The 22,110-nt window shown below is 45.0% G+C and overlaps 1 protein-coding gene across 1 annotated transcript in view; it reads right to left on the reverse strand.

The window, feature by feature from the left end:
* The window catches only part of PITPNC1 (phosphatidylinositol transfer protein cytoplasmic 1), a 247,744-nt gene that overhangs the window by 117,822 nt on the left and 107,812 nt on the right, over positions 1–22,110 (reverse strand). The window contains exon 2 of the mRNA XM_054689741.1: positions 10,336–10,484. Within this exon, the coding sequence (XP_054545716.1) occupies positions 10,336–10,484 (149 nt within the window). The remainder of the gene's footprint in view (positions 1–10,335; positions 10,485–22,110) is intronic.

Consider the following 22,110-nt stretch of genomic DNA (forward strand, 5'->3'; position numbering starts at 1 on the left):
AGAGCATGGCATGATTCAAATCGTTTTTGTCTGAGAAAGAGAAATTTATTTTTCCCTGCAGCAATGATGTATCAGGAAAATGGAATTAAATTAGTCCCCGCTGTTGCTGTCACTTTGGTGATGTACACTGTCGCACAGCCTGCGATTCTAAGGGGAAGTCTGCGCTCACACACACGACCAGGTGTGTGACAAGAGCCCTGCTCCCAGGAGGCACCACGCTGGACTCACATCCTCTGCAGGTCCACTGGCCAAGACCCCCCACCGCCACCCACCCAGCCCAAGGCCCAGCTCAGCCAGGTTTGGGCTTCACACACACTGAAGGAAGAGAAGAACAAACCTCTAGAGCTTTTGCGGAACGGGAATGGACACTGACAGGCAGCGATGGCTTCTCTCAGTGCCTTGTCGGTGCTTCCCAAAGACAGAGTCCCAAGTGTCTGGTCTTTTGACTTTTACACTTTAGTATGAACTGAGAACATGGCAATGACACAGCTTGTTGACCAGTGTGTCCCAGGTGGTCATCTTAGAGCAGTGGTTCTCAGTGGGGGTGGGGAGATTCTGCACCCCTGCCCCCACAGGGACATGTGGCAAAGTCTGGAAACGTTTTGGGTTGTCATACCTGGGGGGATGGAGGGGGTAGGTGGGTCAGGGGTGTGACTGTCCACCAGGGGGTAGAGGCCTGGGATGCTGCTCAGCACCCTACAAAGCAAAGAATGATCTAGTTGGCCCCTAATACTGATGACGTCAAGGCTGTGAAATGGGGTGCTAGACATAGTGGATACAACATTTTCACATCTTCCCTAGTTCTCCCTAAATCACCACTGAGCTGATCAGGAGGCCCCACAGCAGCATAATCTGAACTGGTCTCCGGTTAAGGGGGTTGAACTACTTCATAGAGTTTCTAGAAGTGAAACCCAAACCGTCCCTCCATGAGACGTTTCTGGTGTTTTACAACCCAGGGGATCACAAATTCTCCCTGATATCTAATCTCACTTTGCAATTCCTGTTCTTTTGGGACTATGTTTTGGCCCCAGGAGTCAGAAAACATCATTAGGCCAAATGCGGTCTCAATGAAGTCTAATTTCATTTTCTCGACAGTGAACAGATTAGGAGGACTTCAACTGGAAATGTGGGGCTTAAACATTCCCAGCAGAAAGCGCTTCTGCATTCTCAAAAACGGGGCTTCCTCGGGATTTTCTTCTGTCCAGTGTGCCTGAAACCTGTCACCCTGGATCATGTCCTCTCCACTGCTCCAGGAAGGACATTCTGACCTTTTGTTTCTTCCTTGTAACCAAATCTGCCACTGGATGATTATTTGATATTGATCAATTGTTCCTACCCAGGCCCATGCACTGTGATTTCTGAGGCCTTTAAATTCCCTCGCCAGCAGCTGCTGTGATTTATTCGCTGACTCTTCTTAATGGCTGTCCTGGCAGATCTTTTAGGTCTGCTCTTAATGTAGTTCTTTGCAGGGTGGCAAGAGAAGAGTGGCATTTCCAGACAGAGCCCTCACCTATGAGATGCAGGGCTGTCCGGCTTCACCCCACCGGGAGCTCCCTGACCCTGGCCACCACCTCCACTCTCCCTCCTTAAAAGGACAGTTTGTGCTGGAGTTTTGGAAAAGAGGCCAGTTTGGTGCAGGTCCTCGGAGAGCTCGCTCGGACAGCACTAGTGTGACGTGGCCAGTACCAGAGGAGCAGGGGACATGTGTCCACATCATGTGTCGGGGGCGAGGCAGAACCAAGGTGGGGAACACTGGCTGGTGCTCTGAGAGACCCCAAACAGACCTCCCCATTGTTTCTCTCATTCCCCAGGGGAGTAGGTGAGGGACAGAAGAGAGGAGCCCTGCAACATGAGAAGCCCTGGAATGTTCCTGAGTGTTGCGATGGGGACAGAATAGAATGGCACAGACTGAAAGATGTGTCGCGAAGAAGCCCCGACATACCCCATTCTTTGCATTTCCCCCCCTTTTTTAATTATATACTTTTTCTTTAATTCTTTCCATATATTTCTGAATATCTAATACTATTAAATTAATATATTACATATGAAATATTTACATAGAATATAATAGTAACTACTCTAAAGTACATGATGTTCTATTATATATTTCGGCTTCTGTGCACCGTCACTTCCAACTAGAATGCAAGTCACACCAGGACAGGGGCCTGGAATAAAGGTGGCCGGCACACAGCAGGAGTTCAATTAATATTTTCCGAATGAATGAAGGCCATCGCTGGTTATTCAGAAGTCAATAACGCCACGAAGAGCCTTGAAATAGCTCTTCAGTCAGAATCTCAGGCTCTGACACTTTATGACCTGTTAGCTGGGTGGTGGCCCCCTCAGAGCCACAAGAGTCTTCGCACTGAGCTCTCACTTTGGGGGAGATCTGGGAATGGGATTGAGTTGCTTGGCATAAAAAGAGAGGCCCAGGCCCTGGAAGCCAGCCTCTGCCCAGGAGCTGGAGGCCTGCTAGCAGCTTTGCTTGTCTGCCTTAATGGAACTGTGTCCGTCCTCTCTTATTCAGAGCTCCTAGAACCAGGAGAGGTTGTTCTGGAAGGTGAGAGCCACGTAGGGAGAGCAACGTTGTTCTCTTTGTGCAAATCAGTTCAGGCATTCGGCGGAATCACCGTTAGAAGCTGGCAACCCTCCCTGACTGGCAGCTGCCAGCACAGCCTACTTAATCCAGCAGCCGTGGTGGGGAAGAACATGACACTTCATGACTGAAAAACAAGCCTAAAAATAGGCTCCATCTTTTCTCTAATGCCCCTCCACCCCCTCCCGCACCCCCTCCTCTCATGGGCTTCAGTGGGAAGAAACTGGAAAGATGCTATAGATGATGGGAAAATCAAAGGGGACAAAAGAAAAGTCCCACCCTCGAATGATTCTGGATGACAGCTTTTATTTAGAGTCACTATTACAGAGTTTGATTAGTATCTTGCCTCCTTTCCCTGGATACCAGTTGAAACCAGGATTTTTGAAGACAAGACAAGAAATACCACTTATTTGGTTAACTGAACTGGCTTAAAAACTCAAGGACAACCACCAAATGCACGAATGCATTAGCATGAATGCAACATTCTAGATGTGTTAGGTAACTTCACAATATGCTATGTACCCAACAGCGTATCAGATGCTGCAGGAAGGGTTGGAGAGAGAATGGAGAAGCCCCACACCTTCTGGGAGCTCAGAGGCAAGTACTAACGCGATGAATGACACCATCCCCCATTAAAAATGGGCAAAAGATTTTCAATAGATATTTCTCCAAAGAAGACCTACAAATCACCAATGAGTGTATGAAAAGATGCTTGACATCACGCGCCACGAGGGAAATGCAAATAAAAACCACCACAAGACACATCGTCACCTCTTCGCACCTACAAGGATGTAATCAAAAATGACAAGTGTTGATGATGATGGAGAAGAATCGACACCCTCATACACAGCTGGTGGGGACGTGAAATGGTGCAGCTGACTTTGGAAGCTGCTCTCTCCACACATTGGTGGCTCAGCATGGACGGGGAACTCAGCGGGTTGCTTGTATTTTGTGTGATTTTTTTTAAAAAGATTTATTTATTTATTTATACAAGCACTGGGTACAGTCAGAAGCACGGGAGGGTGAGAGGATTCACCAGAGACACAGCAGAGCAGGCAGACTGACGAAGTACACTGCTGAGGGGAGCAGCGGGCGCAGCAGGAGAGGTCTGCGCGCCACCTGGGACCCTTGCTGGCTGTCGGGGATCAAAGCGGCGCTGCAGAGGCTGCAGGCAGCTTTGCAGCCCAGTGCTCAACTGCTGGGCCACCGGGGAGGCCTGGGATGCTTGTATTTTGGACTTTGGCACAAATGGTTAAAAGAAAAAAGGGACAACTGGGGCTACCCACAGCAGCAGTGGTGATGGCTAGGGGCGGCTGAGGTTGGAAGGATGAAGCTACTGGTTCTACTTAAAGGGAGTTGTCATCCCTGCTGGTCGTGGCCCCTTGGAACTGCCCCGACAGCTGCCCATTCTCAAACCTCCAGATAATTCTGTGAGCAGCAAACATCCTTCCATGAAATGTTCTTTTTGCTTAAAATGAACCCAGAGAGTGGGACTTGGCTATACACACACTGAGTATTTCCAGAGCCTGTGATGATGTTTCGGGAAATAAATCAATCCCACAGTTTCTGAATGTGATCTGGCTTCCCATGTCTTGATGGAAGGAAGAGCATCTACTCATCTTGCCAGCTCATGAATTCAGATCTGCAGGACAGCGGTACTTCTCTGTGGAGATGACTAAATGCATTGGAGCACCTTGGCCGCTGCCAGCCCAACTCTCAGGAACCACGTCCCGTGGCCAGTGAAGGAGCCAGAGGCCTGCTAGTGGTTTTGCTTGTCTATGAGACCTGTGCTCATACTCTTCCAGAAACGCTAAGAGCTTTTCACATGATAAAAGGACAGACTTGTTTAGTCTGTTTAGATTTGTGCCTCACTGGTTACTCATTTATGTGTGCTGGGGAGAGGCAGGATAATGTCTGAAATGCACTTTGAGCCTAAACGCTAGGGTTGAAAAGGATCTGAAAGACGGTCCAGTTTAAGCACTGATTTCATGTTTGGATCTGCTTGAGGGCAGCGGGTCATGCTCAGACAACCCCAGAGTCGACGAGGCAGCTGCTGTGCCCTCAGATGGTGAGGGCACCTAGATTTTTTCCGTAAATTCATAAGCCCAAGCCTTTCTCCTGGCGTCCTCATCCACAGGTGATGGCCCCATGATTCCCCCAAGGTCTTAGACAACACACAGGCCCAAACATCCTACTGAATCAGACATCATCTACCCGAGCCTACCTTTTCCAGGTTAAATAGCCTATGTTTCCTCAGTTTTTCTTCATATCACTTGGGTTTCTAGTCCCTTCAAGTTATAATTTTGCCTATATTCATATTAACAGGTGCCATTCAGAAACAGACAAAATACTCCAGGTATTTACAACTAGTGGAAAACTGAGCAAGGTTATCGAGTTTAGTACTTTATCTCTACTGATGCAGCGTAAGAATGTTTGCACTGTGTGTTATATATACATATATTTTGAATTATCAATGAAAAAATGACATTTCTTTGCAAGATTCCACTGCATCATCCTATACTTATAGAACTGGTATTTCTGAATCCAAGGACGAGCCTTGCATTTGCCCCCATTTAATTTCACCTTGTCAGAAGGTGACCTGCAGTTCCAAACTACTGAAAGTTTTTCTGGAGTTTTCTTCAACAGTCTTTCAAAATCACTATTGTTTCTTGCTGTGGGTTTTACAAGAGTTTAGATATGTGCCAGGTATTGGTAGAAAAAAAATTCTATTGGGAAGTTCAAATGCTTAAACCACACCACTGGAATTCTTTTTGTTGACGCTATCTACCTGTTAGGTTATTAAATCAGTCTCTAATCCATCTAATTTGGACAGCAACCAGGCCGTATTTCTCCACCCAATTTCTTTAAAAATATTTTGTTCAATTATGGAGAATGTGAAATATGTAAAAAAATTTTTGAAAGAGAACATTCATATAGCTACTATCTAAAATTTTTTTAAATGTATATTTTACTTTTAAATTGGAGTCTAATTGATCATTTTTTAATAATACTAATCAGTTCATGTCTTTTCTTTTTTTTATACTACCCTACTTTCCAAATTATAATGATGTTTGTCTATATTTTCCACCACATTTAGGCCTTTGGTCAATTTGGAATTTATTTTTGTGTCTGGTGTGAGGTGGGGGTCTAACTGTTCTTCTAATTCAAAACACAAACTTCCCAACATCACAAATTGAAAAGTTAATGTTTCCCTTATTAATTTCTTATGTCAAAGCTGTCAAATACCAAAAACTGAATTTATTTGGGGGCTATTTTGTCCCATAGTTTTTGTTTGTTTGCTTATTTGTTCATCTTGTTCTAGTATCCCAAAGTTCTAATTAGCATAATTTTACAAAAGGCCTCAATACCAGGTAGAGTAAGTCCCTACCACTTATTCAACTTTTTCAAAAATTGTTTATTTTTTTAAAAAACCAGTACTATTGGCATTTTAATTGGATTTGTATTAAATTTATAATTGATTTGTTAAGTGATGGCAACCATCATTTCCCATCCATAGTGTCGTTTGTCTAGGGCTTTAAAATATTCCCTCTCTAATGTTTTATACTTGTCTTCAAAAAGACTTTTAAAATGTATAGATTACCAGGCACCTTAAAGTTTCTATTGTATGTGTAATTTGTTTATAAATTTCCATTTTCCATCCATTGTTACTGTTGATCTGTGTATATGGATTTCATAACTAGCAATCTTGCTGAATTCTTGATTGATATCAACAGCTCTGGAATGTCTGGAATTTCCATTAGCAATCACATTATCTAAAATGATAATTTTCCTCTTAGTGTCTTTCTTATTTTATTGCATTGGCAAGAACCTCTACACAATGTTCTATAGATGTGGTGATAACAAGAAATCCTTATTTTGTGCCTGCTTTCCAAGGCAGGACAAGTACACAAAAAGATTTATTCAGTGTTAATCTAGTAAATTTCAGGGATAAATCTGATCAGGTCACGATTTGTTGTTATTATATACTCTGAGGTATTAGACTTGCTAATCTTTTAGGATTTTCATGAGTATGTTGTTAAATGAAATTGGTTTCCTCTTTGTACTGTTCAGTTTTGTCAAGGTTCACATGGTAGGCACAGTGAACTGTCTTCCCAGCAGTCACCACCCATTTCCTTCTTTCTCAGAAGCAGGCCATGCCTCTCTCGAACATCTTTCTCCTTTTCGGCAGGGAGGAAAATCTTATATCTCATTGGTCTGAAGTAGGTCACATGGCCATGACTAAACGCAAAGGTGTCTGGGAAAATGAGAATCCTTTCAACCCATGAATTATTTATTAATGTTTATATTTCTAAATGATGAGAAAGTTAATTTTTTGTTATCAGTTTCTTATCATAATGTTTTATAATCAGCAAACAGAATTCACAAGATGCTGATTTTCTGGTGTTTGTTGAGATTGATTTTTGGCTTAATTTGTAGTCAGTTTTTGTACCTTTCCATGTGTTTTTGGAAAACACTTCCAGAGTCTATTAATAAGTACAAGATCAGGCTTGTAATTCTTTTCTCTGTTTGCTAAATTGTTTGTCTACTTGATCTATCAGCTTATTAAAGAGGTATGTTAAAATCTCCTGTTCTACCATTAGACAACTTGTGATTTTATCAATGTTGCCACAAAATTATGAGCTATGTTCAGGTTTAGGGTTTAATTCACAGCCTTTATCGTGACCACTGACATATTGCAATTTATTTTACCATCAAAATTTATGTTTTCTATTTACCACAGTTTATAGTCTTCTCTCTTTGCTTCCCCTGCCTTCTATAAGTTTTTCCTTGAGGTTATATATTATTTTACTGTTCCTTTAGAGGTTCCATTACATTTTTTTTTAAGATTTATTTATGCATACAAGAACTGGGGTACAGACCAGAGGTCTGTGTGTGTGTGGGGGTGAGAGGATCCACCAGAGACAGAGTAGGGAGCAGAGCAGACAGATGTACTGAAATACACTGCTGAGGGGAGCAGCAGGGAGACAGGAGAGGTCTGCTGCACCACGTGGGTAGCTCCATAGCAGGGGATCGAACTTATGCTGCAGTGGCTGTGGAAGCTTCACAGGTTGTGTCTTAATCCCTTGCACCACCAGGGAGGCCCGGTTCCATTACATTTTGAATACACATACCTGCCTTAACCTTTTTTAATTAACCAATATCCCTCTGTGCTTTCTAATTAATATTAGCAACCTTGAGTGATTTTTAAAACATAATTACTACCTTCTCATCTTCTATGTTATAATTATCTATTATCTAAATTCCACAAATATGCCCCTAACTACTCATTATATTTTTCAAACTTTTTATGCTCACTCAGATTTACATAGATGTTCACTGACTTCTTTGTCATTTATTACCTCTAGATCCCTCTCCTTATTCTCAGCTTCTTGGGTTCAGATTCCTTCTACTTCAAGGAGTTCTTTCAATGTGCATCTCCAAGGCGCAACCTCTGTCTTTTGTCAAAAATTATTTTTATGCATAATTCCCAGTTCTAAGCTCCCAAGGTCACATTTTTTTAAAGACTTATTTATGCATACAAGAACTGGGGTACAGGCCAGAGGTGTGGGGGAGTGAGAGGATTCACCAGAGACAGAATGGGGAGCAGAACAGGCGATTGATTGAAATACACTACTGAGGAAAGCAGCGGGCGAGACAGGAGAGGTCTGCTGTGCCATGTGGGTCAGCTCCCTGGCCAGCCAGGGATCGAACTAGTGCTGCAGTGGCTGCCAATAGCTTGATAGCACTGTCTTTAAACCCTGTGCCACCAGGGAGGTCCCCAGGGGTCACATTTCCTGTCCCCTATGAGCATGTCATCCCAGCCCTTAGCTGTCCAGGCTTACTTGGTTCTGACATTCCTCTTCCTTCCAATTAGCTCATCTGCTTTCCATTCTGCTTTGAGTTTCCTCTCTATTCCTAGTACCTGAGGATTTCCCTTTCTTTGTTTTGAACTCAATTTTATATTGTTATATTTCATCCTGTGTTTGTCATAGGCGGTGGGGGAGGGTCCAACATTAATCTTTTTAGTTACTATTACTGGAAGTCCAGATATCCTATTTATAACAAACTTCCCTCTTACTGATGTTTATTATTCTCCTTTAAAATAAATACCATATATTTTGATAGAGAAAACAGACATGACAGAGACAGCTGGATACTTCTTGTGGAAAAGTTATAAAGCTTTCTAAAATTTTTCTTGAATCTGGTACATGGGGAACATTCCCCAGGCAATAACTTGGGAAAATATAATCGTCCACCAAGAAATGGAATTTTCCATAGGTTTTTATCTATTTTCTTGTACCCACGCACTTCTCTTTGCTCTACATAGGTGATCTCCCTGCTCAAATTTTGATTTAGACCCTCCGCAAGAAGAAAGCATACTGAGAAACCAGTCTCTGTAAGGAAGCCATCCCAGGCCAGACCCGGAGCTCAGCTACTCCTGCAAATCAATAGCTGGCTGGAGGCTGACCTGCTTCCAGATCCTGGGAATTCAGTGGCTCATAGATGAACAGGATCAATCTCATTTGCATTTCATCGTGACTCAGGAATTCCCTGCACTGCATCCCTGGGCAGATGAAAACGCGGTGGCTTAATCATCCTAAGCCCTTCACTGTCAAGCTACTGGCCTGAGAGATTGCTACACATGCTACTGAAAACATCCAAGTCTCCAGCAGGAAGGAACAGGCCACTTTAGACTGCAGGAGGGCCGAGGCCATGTGAGGATGGTGAAATCCAAATATGGCTCCTTTCAGAAAAGGCACCGATCACAGTCAAGGAAGAGAATGAATAAATACTCACAAGTGTCGGTGGCTCAACAGAGGGACTGTCCAGCTATTCTGCTGGAAATGTTTTATGAATAATCACATATGGGCCAATCAGAGAGGCCACAGGTGGGGTAAAGAATGTTCATGGGAACGATAGCAAAGAACAGACTGGTCGTGTACTGGTTCATGGCGGTAGACGGTGACTTTCAGTAAAATATATCCCATGTGACACGTGACTCAAATGCTCAGACCTAGAAAGGAACTGATGGAAGAAAATGGGGTGGCTGTTGGAGGACTGTGAGAAGCCCCAATAATCAGTGATGCCATTAGTGCTGAGAAAATAGTACAAGATTAAAGAACATATTTTGCAAAGCGTAAATGATAGTCTTGATTAGTGCTGGGTTTTAATCCTCGACTTTTTACCCCTTCAAAAGGACAGGTGACAACCTCTGCCCTGGGAAGGATGGTCCACCTGAGAAACGGAGATCTGAGACGTCAGCATCACATGTCACTCTGGTCACAGTGACCATTCACTTCGTCACTTCTCTTAGTGGACACCTATGTGGCCGGTCACTCAGTAAGTAGAAATCTTAGCAAGTCAAGACCCCAACGGCACACTGCAACCTCAACACTTTCCACAATGGACAGGCACGGCCATTTTTTCCTACGACTAATACTGACAAGGGAGAAGACAGCCTTTTAATCCTCTCGATCAGATTTCACCTTAAAGGGAGGGGTGGGAGAAATGAGGCACCAGCACCCCATAATGAAGATGTAGCTGAGGCCCATTTTGCAGAATGAAGGGGATTCTGGTCTTGAAAGCAAGTGGACCGGTAGTGGTAGCTGGTGCACTCAAGATTTTCCAAGTCACCTGTTGAGCCCAGACACTCTGTGTCTCTGCCCCGTGTGTGTGGGGTCAGGTGGGAGGGCTCCTGTGGAGTGAGCGAGCAGAGGCGGAGGCCAGCCGCCTTGACTTACCTGTTGAGATACACCCGCTTCTCGGTGAACTGCCCGTTGCCATGGTGAGGGTCCTCGAAGGGCTCATTCTGGACCACCTCCACCCCTTCTCCTCGGTCGCTCTGTTCGTGGCTGTGCTTGCTGATCATATACAGCTGTCCAATCTTGTACTGCAAAACACACAGACACGCGGGTCAGTCCACGCTCACCCTCGGAAAATGCCCCTTCAACCCCGTTGAGGCCCGTGACGAATAGCATCAGCGCTTTCACCGAGAAAAGAAAGCAGACACGTGGACCTAATGTTGCTTTTCCGGAAGAGAGAGGAATAGAGCTGGTAATGAGAAGTGGGAATGGTGTTGTAGGGTAAGGAAAAGTATCAGGCTTTTCTGCCCTCCCGCCATCAGGATAGATGAGGGAACCCTGTGATCTTGAATGCATGCCTGATGGCGGCACCTGCAGTGGGTACACCTGGGCTAAGACTGTGCTTTTAAGGGTGGCGTCACGGGGACACCAGGAGAAGCCAAAGCAGAAGCCGAAAGAGAAGCCGAGAAGCAGCAGAACGAAGGCCAGAGAGTCCAGATAGAGTGAAGACTTGCACCCCTGCCTGCCATATACCTGGGGAACCCCAATAAAAGACCTACAAAAAACCACTGAGGACTCTGACTCCTCCTTTACCCGGTCTGCATAGGATCAAAGAAAACCTGCCCTGTGGTCTTCCTGACCCTACAGGTGTGTTCTTGGGAACACTTAGCATCACCTTGGCAAAGCTTCCCTGGGGTGACTGGCAACTGACCAGGCTTTGAGTGGCAGCAGAGAAGTACCCCCTCTCACTCCAGCCCTACAGGGTTAAGTGGAGCCCAAGTCCCATTTGACCTGGTGTAGGGGCAGGAGGACACTGAGCAGGATTTCTAAGACCTGAGCAGATGGGGTAAATGAGGAAAGAGTCCTGGAGCCCTCAGTGGCTTTTCAGGATTTTATTGGGATTTACCAGGTATACGGCAGGCAGGGGTGCTGGGGGGCCAGGAGGCTGGCAGGCCTCCTAGCCCCCAGCAAGTCTTCACTCTATCTGGGCTCTCTGGAGTTCTCTTGCGTTCTCTCTGCTTCTCCCGTGGTTCTTCCGTTTGTTCTTCTGCTCTCTTCTCTGTTTCTGCTGGCGTCCCCGTGACACTGCCCTTATAAGCAGCATGAGCCCAGATGAATCCCATCTACATATGCTCACACCCCACTCCAGGTGCCCGCCATCAGGCATGCATTCGGGACCACAAGGGTCCATCATCAATCCTAATGGCAGGAGGGCAGAAAAGCCTGATAGTTTACTTGCCCTACACTTGGCCAAAGACAGGCTAGGATATGTTATTCCTGTCCCTTCTTTCTGCCTAATTACATTGCTGAGCACAGGAGGGTTAGATGTCACCTGTCTCTGTTGTCACCTCTCCCAAGGTGTTCCACGCTCCTGGATGCCCTGTTCCCCACAACAGTGGTTCTCAAAGGTGGATGGACATTAGAATCACCTGGAAAGCTTTTAAAAACTCCACATGTGCAGGCCCCACTGTGTTCTAAAAGCTCATCCACCATGAGAAAAATCTATAGAATCTTTAACTCCTTTTTATCTAATTCCACTAACAGTGTGGAGCCTTCCAGTCTGAGGTCCCAGAAGCCACATGTACTTACAGAAAATGATAATATAGGACAACATACAATACGAGCATTTTCTGTTCGCATTTTGAGCCATTTTACTCTCTTTCCTGCCTCTCTGAAAACCCTGGGGCCAGCAGGCATTTCTTCCCCCATTGAGCTTCCAAAGTGGCAAAACTAATTTGGTGGAGAAGGGGTGTAAAATGACTTTTGCACAAGAGAAGTCTGGAGAGAGATGTTTGCCTGCAGTCAGGATGATGTGACCCTGCTGTGGTCGTCCCCGCAGATGTGGCATGAAACACACACAGTGTCATCATCACCAGGGACAGGGAGAGGGCTAATGACAACACTGGGCCGTTCCCCAAAGAGGCCAGGACAACAGGGCTGTAGGTCTCCAGTCTATATGCAGAAAAGAGAGAAGTGGGTTTTAAATGAACAAATCAACAACGCAGTCAGTTCCAAAGCTGAGAGGACACACGCGTGCGGAGGCCCCTTTCATTCCGAGGCAGGTGTGGGGAGAGGAGTGTGAAGAGAATCTGAAAGGCTCTGGTCTGAGGCCAGCCCCAGGGACCCGGCCAGTAACCATGACAATGTCTTCTTCAAGACAATGCTCCTGATGTGCCACTGCCCTCCCCTTGACAGTCTACAGGATTGTGTGCATGCACTTGGGGGGCGGGGGGTGGGGGGCGGGGTAGAAGGGTGCTGAGGATAAGAACAGGAAGGAAAGAGAGAAATCAAAGTTTAAATCTATTTTTAAAACTAATTTTGGGATCAGAAACTTGACCAGGCTTTCCTTTGTAAGTCCTACTCTTCTGCTCATAAAAACTCTCCTTCAAGGAAGAAGGCAGAGGTGCGACCTGGGAGATACACCTGGGAGGTAAGTGTCCTGGCTAACGCAGGCCGGCACGCAAGCCAGGAACAGGATGCTCAGCGGCCCATGAATAGAGACTTTACTTACTGACAGTTGCTTTGTACTTGATTATCTACAGTGGCATATTACTAAGTCATAAAAAAGGATGGAGACCATATAATCATAGTCATTTAACAGGATGTCTTCTGAGAAATGGGTTATGAGGCAATTTTGTTGGTGTGTGAACATCAGAGTGTCATAACACAGGCCTAGGTGGCACAGTTTGCCACACACAGCTTTGGGCCCACTGTCTGTTAAATGGCCCAAAGCTGGCAGTTTATGTGACAGTTAAGTGACACTTGACTGCGCTGCTTGCCAAGTATTACAGGCTGAACGCCGTCTCCAAAATTCAATGAAGTCCCAATATCTCAGAGTGTGACCTTATTTGGAGATCAGGTCTTTATGGGGGTGATCAAATTAAATGAAGTCATTTGGGTGGGCCCTGAGCCACAGAGTCGGTGTCCTTATACAAAGTCGGGGCAAGTTGGACACAGAGACAAGCACAGAAGGAAGATGACGTGAAGAGACACAGGGAGGCGATGGCCATCTAGAAGCCAGAGACTGAGGCCTGAAATAGATCCTTCTCTTCCCACACCTACCCTGCCTTGATCCTTGACTTCCAACCTTTGTACTGCGAGACCACAAAATCCTGCAGTATAAGCCCCATTTGTTAGGGTAGCCCCGACTAACTAATTCAATGGGTGTGGGGTTTCCTTTTGTGGCAAATAAAGCGCTTCAGCTCTGGATAGAGGTGGTGGTTACAACGCACTGAGATTACATTAGACACCACTGAATTGTTCACTTTAAAATGGCTAATTTTATGTTATGGGAATTTCATTTCAATGCAAGAAAAATTACTGACTCTGCTTCTAAAGCAGATACCCTTAAGCCAAACTCCTGTCAAGGGCTGGGGGGTGGGGGAGAAGGGATGACAGAAGGATCTATCTGCCGCTGTCTGCCACTGGACCCTACTCGGGTGCTCCAACCCACTCCCAAATGCCAAATGTATGAGATCAAGGACATGGACGGCACAGAGAAGCCATTAGCCAGACACGAGTCAGTCCCAGCTGCTCTCAGCTCAAGTGCTTCCTGCTCCGTGCAAAAGGGACGGACCAAGGCAGCTGGCAGCTGATTCACTGGCCGCCCAGCCTCATTGATCATTCTGGTGGCTCCTAAATGAGCCAGCGCAGGGCAGAGACCAGCCTTAGCTCACTATGATAGCGTCAGTCTGGGCTGACGGCAGACGCTGGACACAGTAATGCCGGTGACATTGCTGGGGGAGGCAGGACACGCTGACACCGAGATGCTCAAGGTCCAACTATCGCCTCTTTCCTTCCCAAGCAAATCAGGCTGGCTTGCTGGTTGTGGCCCTCTGAGTGGGGTCCACCAGAAGCAGAGGTTTTGTCACTGTTTTTAAATCACAATTGGTCTCCAAGACTCAGGCATCAGGTGGTTTCTCAAGGGGGGAGCATGGCGGGACAGATATTCTTTGAACCATTTGTCTTAAAATCACCAGAAACCCATAAACATGTTGAATTCTGGGTCTTTCCAGGCCTTTTACATGCAGACTCCAGGGCAGCAGGAAGGTGGGAATCTTACCGAAATACACAGTGAAGGCTGAGATCCACTGAGGCAGGAATGGCAAAGCATTAATTAGTAGTTAGTCTGTACTAAATGATGTCAAGGCCAAAATGCTCCACTTTTAGGAGGTCCACTTCTTTCCTCATTAATACCAATTTCTTGCAAAGTCCCATCCCAGAAAATACCATATCCCCGGTCACCAACTCCAAACACATGGGTATGTCAAATGAAGCCTGCAAAATCCAAAGACTCAGAAGGAATCAGAAGACTGATCAAGGACTTGATAAGGATGATAACATAGTCTAGCTTAATTGACAGCCTGTTAGTGTAAGACACCCATTAAGTGCTTAATATTCATTTCTAATAGAATGATTCAGCCAGGTGGAGTTTACAGATGAGGAAGTTGAGTCACAGAGGGACTAAAGATGTTCTCCATGCCACCTGGCTTCTAGACGGCAGGGTTGGGATTCAAACACCCTAGTTCTGTCCTCTTTCTGCTCTGCCCAACTTCAGCCTTATTTTTGTCACAGGTGAATTGCTTTACCAAATCTAGGCCTTGCTGTGATTAAAAGGGGGGAGAGAAGGTAAAAAAAAGTTCAGTCACTGCCTCTGAACTTCACTATTTCAGAAGAGGAATAACAAAAGCCTGATATCATTTGAAAGATCAAAGTTGTTTAAACTGTGCTCACGTATGGAATGGGGGAGCAATTATGCGCTAACTTTGTAACATCTATTGTTATAATTTCAGAGTTTGGGTAATCATCATTACAGGCAATCACGATTAGAGACAGTTCCTCGCTGCAAGGCTGAGCCTCTGTGCGAGCCATCCTGAGAACAGTTACCCCAAATAATTATCTCCGGAATCAAAAACCATCATGGAGATTCAGATTTGCACTTGCACACAGCACTGTACGCTGGGTACAGCCGCAACTGGAGAAGAGGCAGAGCTGCCTAATGTACCTGGAGAAGCAGGGATGGTTTTATCAGTTTTACTTTTTTGCAAACTCTAGGATAGGGTACAATCAAGTTTGATTTTTCACAGTTCAAACTCAAAGCGTGGTTTTAGAAAAGGTGACCCCCACATCAAAACTCCCAGTATGGTAAGGGATTATTAGCTGAGAACCAGCAACACCATAAACATCATTCTTTTTTTTTTTTTTTTTTAACCATTTATTTATTTATTTATACAAGCACTGGATACAGTCAGAAGCATGGGAGGGTGAGAGAATTCACCAGAGCCAGAGTGGGGAGCAGAGCAGGCAGAAGGACCGAAGTACACTGCTGAGGGGAGCAGCAGGCGGCAGGAGAGGTCTGCGTGCCATGTGGGACCCTCGCGGGAAGCCGGGGAGCAGCCGGGGATCGAACCGGCCCTGCGGAGGCTGCAGGCAGCTTGGCAACCCAGCGCTCAACCGCTGCGCCACCGGGGAGGCCCATAAACATCATTCTTGCTTGACGAAGCTTTGGATCCTAAATTTGGGGCTCAACAGAATACAAGCTATGACTGGATTTCACTGAACTGCCCTCCTTCCCCAAGGAAGCTGGGCTCCAAAAATCTCTGCCAGGCCAGGTTCCGCACCCTCAAGATTCCAGATTCCGCACCCAAAAGAACCCAGGTGTGATCTTCCTTCCAAGCAATCCCTGTGTCCTCCCCTCTGGTCCGCTTTCTCTTCCTCCATCACCATTTCCAAAATTCATGATTCTAAAGGTAGGAAACATGGCGTTGCATTAAACATTATCGACTCCAAATGGCTGTGACTCAGGACCTCAGGGTCCCAGTTCAGAAAGCACAATCCTCATGGGCTTCTGCATTCCCATCGCAGTGGATAGATGCCACGCGACCCGATAAGCACAGAGAAATGCCTGTCCCTCCGACATGCAACCACACAGTTTGCAATTTGGGAAATGTGATTCCTGCCTGTCTCTGGCTGTGGGGATTGAGGAAAGAGCAAGGGAGACAGTTTGCCATTCTTGGGAGTTTCCCACATTATTTAACACTATTAATGCTTTTGTCCAAACTCTTTCAGCTTCTTCCACACTCAATACCTGGACTCAACGCACAGGGAGGCGACTGCTTCACGCTGCACACAGAGCCCACGGCAGGGAGTGCAGAGAAGATAAACACCACATAGGACGGAGGCACCTTACAGGCTGCATGCCGGGGGTGCCAAAGTTGCAATTACACACAGAAAAGAAGATCCCCTGGGTCCAGATTTTAACAACCTGGTCTCAGAAAGTGGAGGCTGGAGCTGGTTCTTTTCTGTAATCCCAGAGCACAGCTAAGGCATCAGGACAGATGTTCAGGTCCATCGTCAGTAGGCAAACTATCTTTAAATAAAGTTTTATTGGCACACAGCCGTGCTCATTCATTTCTTGGCTGTTTTCACTGTGCAATAGAGGGGTTGAGTAGTTTCAACAGAAACTACCTGGCCTGCATAATTGAAAGTACTTAGTATCTGGCCCTCCACAGAACAAGTTGGGTGACCCCTGATTTAGCCCACTGGCACTGGGTCCAGCCTGGACCAGCCTTAACTATTCATCTAATTCTGCTCTGTCCAGTACTGTAGCCATAGTTGGCTTGTAAACATTTGAACTGTGCCTGACAGAATGGAGGGCCTGCATTTTAATCTTTCTGTAAATTAATCTAAAAGTTAATTAATTTTTAAAATGGACCCATGACTCTGCTATTAGAAAGCTTTTATGTATGTCTGGAACACTTTGGTTGTGTGAAGCTACTTTTTTAACTAGAAAATTTTTATGAAATTTGAACTCACATCAGGCACCGAAGATGAAAACTTAGAATCTGACTTGAGATTGCTGTAAGTGTAAAACACACTGGATTTTGAGAACTTAGTAACAGTCATAAAACCTGATGGTTTCACTTGTAATCAGGGAAATGCAAATCAAAACTACAGTGAGATACCATCTTATACCAGTGAGAATGGCACATATTAAAAAAACTAGCAACAACAAATGTTGGCGAGGTTGTGGAGAAAAAGGAACTCTCCTGCACTGCTGGTGGGAGTGCAAACTGGTCCAACCACTATGGAGAGCTGTGTGGAGATTTCTTGACCTACTAAACACAGAGCTTCCATATGATCCAGCAATTCCACTCCTAGGTATTTACCCAAATGAGACAGAAACAGTAATTCCAAAGGGCACCTGCACCCCTATGTTTATAGCAGCACTATTTACAATAGCTTTGGAAACAACCCAAATGCCCAAAAATAGATGACTGGATCAAGAAGATGTGGTACATATACACCATGGAACATTACTCAGCAATCAAAAAAGATAAACATGTGCAGTTTGCAGCAACATGGATGGAGCTAGAAGGGATCATGCTCAGCGAAATAAGTCAGAAAGAAAAAGAAAAATACCGGATGGTCTCACTCATAGCAGGAATCTAGAAAACTTAAATAAGGAACCAGGAAAAAGACTAATCAATGCAAAGTAATAATCAAAATCAACACGCAACTATAAACCAGAGACACATTACAGGGGAAGGGGGGCAGAATTAGAGAAGGGCGGGGAGAGGAAGAACTAGAGTCAAAATAAGGGGGTGTGTGCAATTGTGTGGGGAATATAACCAAAATGAAAATGCATACATTGTACAAAGATGAAAAATGATGTAAGAATTATATAAAATAAAATATTAAAAAAAACCTGATGTTTTCTGTTGATAACAAGTTGAAATGATGGTATTGTATTTCGGACATCCTGGGTTCACAAAACATATTCTGAAATTTACTTCACCTGTTTCTTTTGACCTTTTTGAATGTGGTTACTAGAAAAATTTTTCAATACATCTGTGGCTCACATATTTCTAATAGATGGTGCTGCTCTACACTCTAATCTAGGCCAACAGGGACTCAGAGCCAAGAAAGTCACCTGAAGATTTCAGAGGTTGGCAGGTCAGGTGACAGAGCCAGGACAAGTTTTCCATTTGTTCGCAAGCTAGTGAGGTAGAGCGCTGTAATTAGGGATACACTTGGAGAAGCTCCCTGTTTCTGAGGACTGGTATTACCTGGACCTCCAGAGAGGTGATAATTGTTCACAGTGTGCTCGGGTGGAAAGCACTGGGGCTTTCAAATTGAAGACCTGGAGCCAACATCCTGATTCTACCTTTGATTCATCTTGTTACCTTAGATAATTTACTTATCTGAGCCACAGTTTCTTATCATTAAAATGGGACTAATAAAAATCCCTCCAAGACATGGTGAGAATCAAGTGAGAAACAGTTTACAAATTAAAATGCTTCATCAAATGTAAAACTGCACACAAACCACCACAGCTATTACTTCTTCTGCTTGGCAACAACTCTGGCCAGGACTTGAAGATCGTTTCCCTGTTAGGGGACAGAGAAGGCAGCACCTGCTTTATACCTGTCCAACATAAAAATCAAAGAAAGCCTGACCATGTGCCCAAGAGACAATCTTGTCCTCCAGTGAAACTTTTATTAGAGGATGGCCAGATTGAACACTTCCCAAGATATTATAAAAAGCTGGGAAGCTTCCATTTACTATAAAATACCTAAAAATAATCAAGTCCATGGAGACAGGAGGTGGCATGGTGGTTGCTGAGGGCTGAGAAGAGTGGGTGACAGGGAGCTGCTGTTTAGTGGGTACAGGTTTTCTGTTTGGCATGATGACAACATCCTGGAGAAGGATGATGGTGATGTAAATGCATTCAGTGCCACTGGATTCACCCAGTACCCTGGAAAATGGTCAAAATGGTCAATTTTATGAGATGTCTATCTTATCACAATTTTCTAAGAGCCTGGGAGCAGGTCATTTTTCAGTGTCCATGGCTCATCCAACTTGTACCTAAGCTGCCCATCCAAGACTGATTCCATTTTTATGATTCTGGGAAAAAAAAAAAAAAACAACTTTAAAGGATAGAGACTTTTATATTTGATGACTCTGGTTTTGGAAGATTCCTTGAAGGTACTTTCGGCCTGCTGGACAAGAGAACTATAGAACTATAAAGTAACATCCTTCCTCAGAAACAATGCTTCATGAGACACCCTGATTCCTGCCATGCTGCTAACTTGTCTGGCTCACAGTGCCCTAAGCTTAAATGTCTTTAATTAATATTGGAATTCTAGAGAATTCGTGATGCTGATGCTCCTGGGAAACGTGGTACTGGCACTGACATTTTGCAGACAAAGACTCTGACAGAAGGGGAAGCATGAGTAACTGATCCCACCATCAAACCCAGCTCATTACTGAGCATGAGGGTCACATTTCGCAGCCTCGACCCTCCATGTGCTCCTCAGCCTGGAGCTCTGCCTGGGAGCCACTCTACAGCAGGACCAGTTCCAGCTCCTTCTTCAGGGAAGGTAGTGCGTCTGTTTACCTCGTGGGGCTATGCCTGATTTGGGTTGCAAGGACATGACTGGTGAACCCCTAAGTCTTTCTGGCTCTGGAATTCAATGTCCAGAATTCTCCATGTAGACAGGTTTGAAAAACAGAAGTGTAAAGTTTCTTGGTGCTTCATCAGATCTCTCCCTGCCAGGTCAATAAACCACGAAAACCAATATCCGATCCCACAAAGAAAAGACAAACCTGCAGCTCATATTCCAGGATATCAGTGCATCATCACATAGTTATCTTTCCTCCTGGATTTTTATAAGCAGCCCTCTGAGGTGCCTTGTTTACGTAATACCTGTGTCATTATGCCAGGGTTGGGAATGAAAAAGCTGATAAAAAGATTTAAGAAGGACCAGGTTATCGACATTTAATGCAAAAAATCCGCCCTTTGGGACAAACTAATATAAATAGCATTGTACACTGATGCTTAACCCATTCTAAGTTTTGGACTGAACCGAATAGAAATAGAGCAGCTTAATGCCGAGGGCAGGGCTCAAGATATGCTTTGTGCTGGGGGGGCGGGGTGGGGCAGGAGTTGTTACAAGGCTGCAAATCCTTTGCATTCTACTTGCCAAACAAGCAGCCTAGTCTGCCTGACTGGGTGGGGTAGGGTAACGAGATCTTTTGTAGTAAGAATATACATTTTCTCTGCTCCCTTAGACACTGGCCCTTGAGGTGGTGTTCTAGCCCTGAGAACTCATTCAATGCATAATTCTAAAAGTCAATGTGAAATATGCAGCTCACAGAGGCTGCTTGATAGCATAAGCTGAAGCAAAAGGCATCCTTCCCTTGATTTGTAAGTGGGAAACTGAACAAATTAACCACCAGTGAGTGCCATGAAGAACTAACAACAGATCAAAGACAGTAAGTGCTAGAATTCAGCCAAACGTGTGTTGGCCCTTGTAGCTTTCTCCATCCATTGCTTATGGGGACCATGTTGCTTCTGGAGAATTGTCCATTTTGGTTGGTGCCGTCAACAAGCATTTGACGTGTGCCAGATTCTGCAGACACTGGAGGCAGAGTTACAAACAAGACAGACTTGTTCTCTGGAGAAGGGGAGGGTTTCCTGAGGAGTCCCACCTTGAAGACATAAGGCTACAAGCAGAAGGAACCTGATGCTTACATCAGAGCCATCAACTACGTGCCAAGAAATGTGAAACCGACCGCAACTCAAGTAAATGGAAAGGTTTGGTGACAGGTCTGCCCTTTAGCAAGCAATCAAGTCTCTTGCATTTACTATAGAACAAAATCTCACAGCCAAGCACAAGACAGAAAAAGGAGAAAATTGACATGGAGTCTTCCAGGGAAATGTGTCCTGTGCCATCTCCTTGCTGTTCCCTCGTGAAAGCTCATCTCCTTAACACTGGCCTCAAAACCAGAGGTGTCCCCGGGGAGGGGTCCATTCCACTGTGGCTTATCTACCAGAAGCGTCCTTCCAGAATGAGAAAAGTCCCTATTCGCGAAGCCTCTTGTACCTATCAATCTTTTATGCAAATGACAGGGAAGGGAAGGGAAAGGGAAGCCACAAGGGAAGAGGTAGTGCTGTTAAGAGCAGAAATACACTTGCAGGAATGTCAACAATCAGTTTTCGTTGTCTGAGACCATCTGAGAACAGAAGGGCAAACTGAATGCAAAGAGAGGCACTTGTGGCTTCATGAACATTTCAACAATGGGATTCGTACTGTTTTGAAAGAGTTATTCAAGCCACTTCATGTTCAGAATAACAAGATCTCAGTAATATTTGAAGGTCACTGAACCCCTTTGCTTGCTTAAGTGCTAGCTGGCAAGGCTAGCGTTTTCAGGGCTCTGCCAACTGTCTAGCAATGTGGAGCAAATGTAATGCCCAAGTTTTATCTGTTGATGTAAGTTTGGGGAGTTCCAACATCTCTTCACCCCACCTTGCAGGACAGACCCAAGGTGCGACAGGTGTGGCACTTGTAGCCTGTAGGTAGCTTGTACTGACTTACTGGTAGGGGATGTGGCTGGTTGCTTAGATGGTACCTTCTCATAAGGATTGGCAGCCTAGGGTGCCTCTTTCTTATTAAAAAGCAGATAACTGATTGAGAAAAGCATGTAGTTGTCAACTCCCGCTCTCCTGAGAGAGTTAATGAAGACAGGCAGACTAGAGTAAATTGGGTACATTTCCAGGAATTGCTACATTTGAAAATCTATCTCCAGCGCCTGTTGCATTTTGGACTTATTCTAATGACCTGGAGAGATTTCTAATTGCTGGTACTTTTAGAACCAGGGGGATCCTGTGCTCCCTGCACAGTTAGTACTCCTCCAGCCTCTCTGCATCCT

This window comes from Talpa occidentalis, unplaced genomic scaffold, assembly GCF_014898055.3.
Source record: "Talpa occidentalis isolate TD23 unplaced genomic scaffold, MPIMG_talOcc4v2.1 talOcc4.7, whole genome shotgun sequence".
NCBI classification, from domain to species: domain Eukaryota; kingdom Metazoa; phylum Chordata; class Mammalia; order Eulipotyphla; family Talpidae; genus Talpa; species Talpa occidentalis.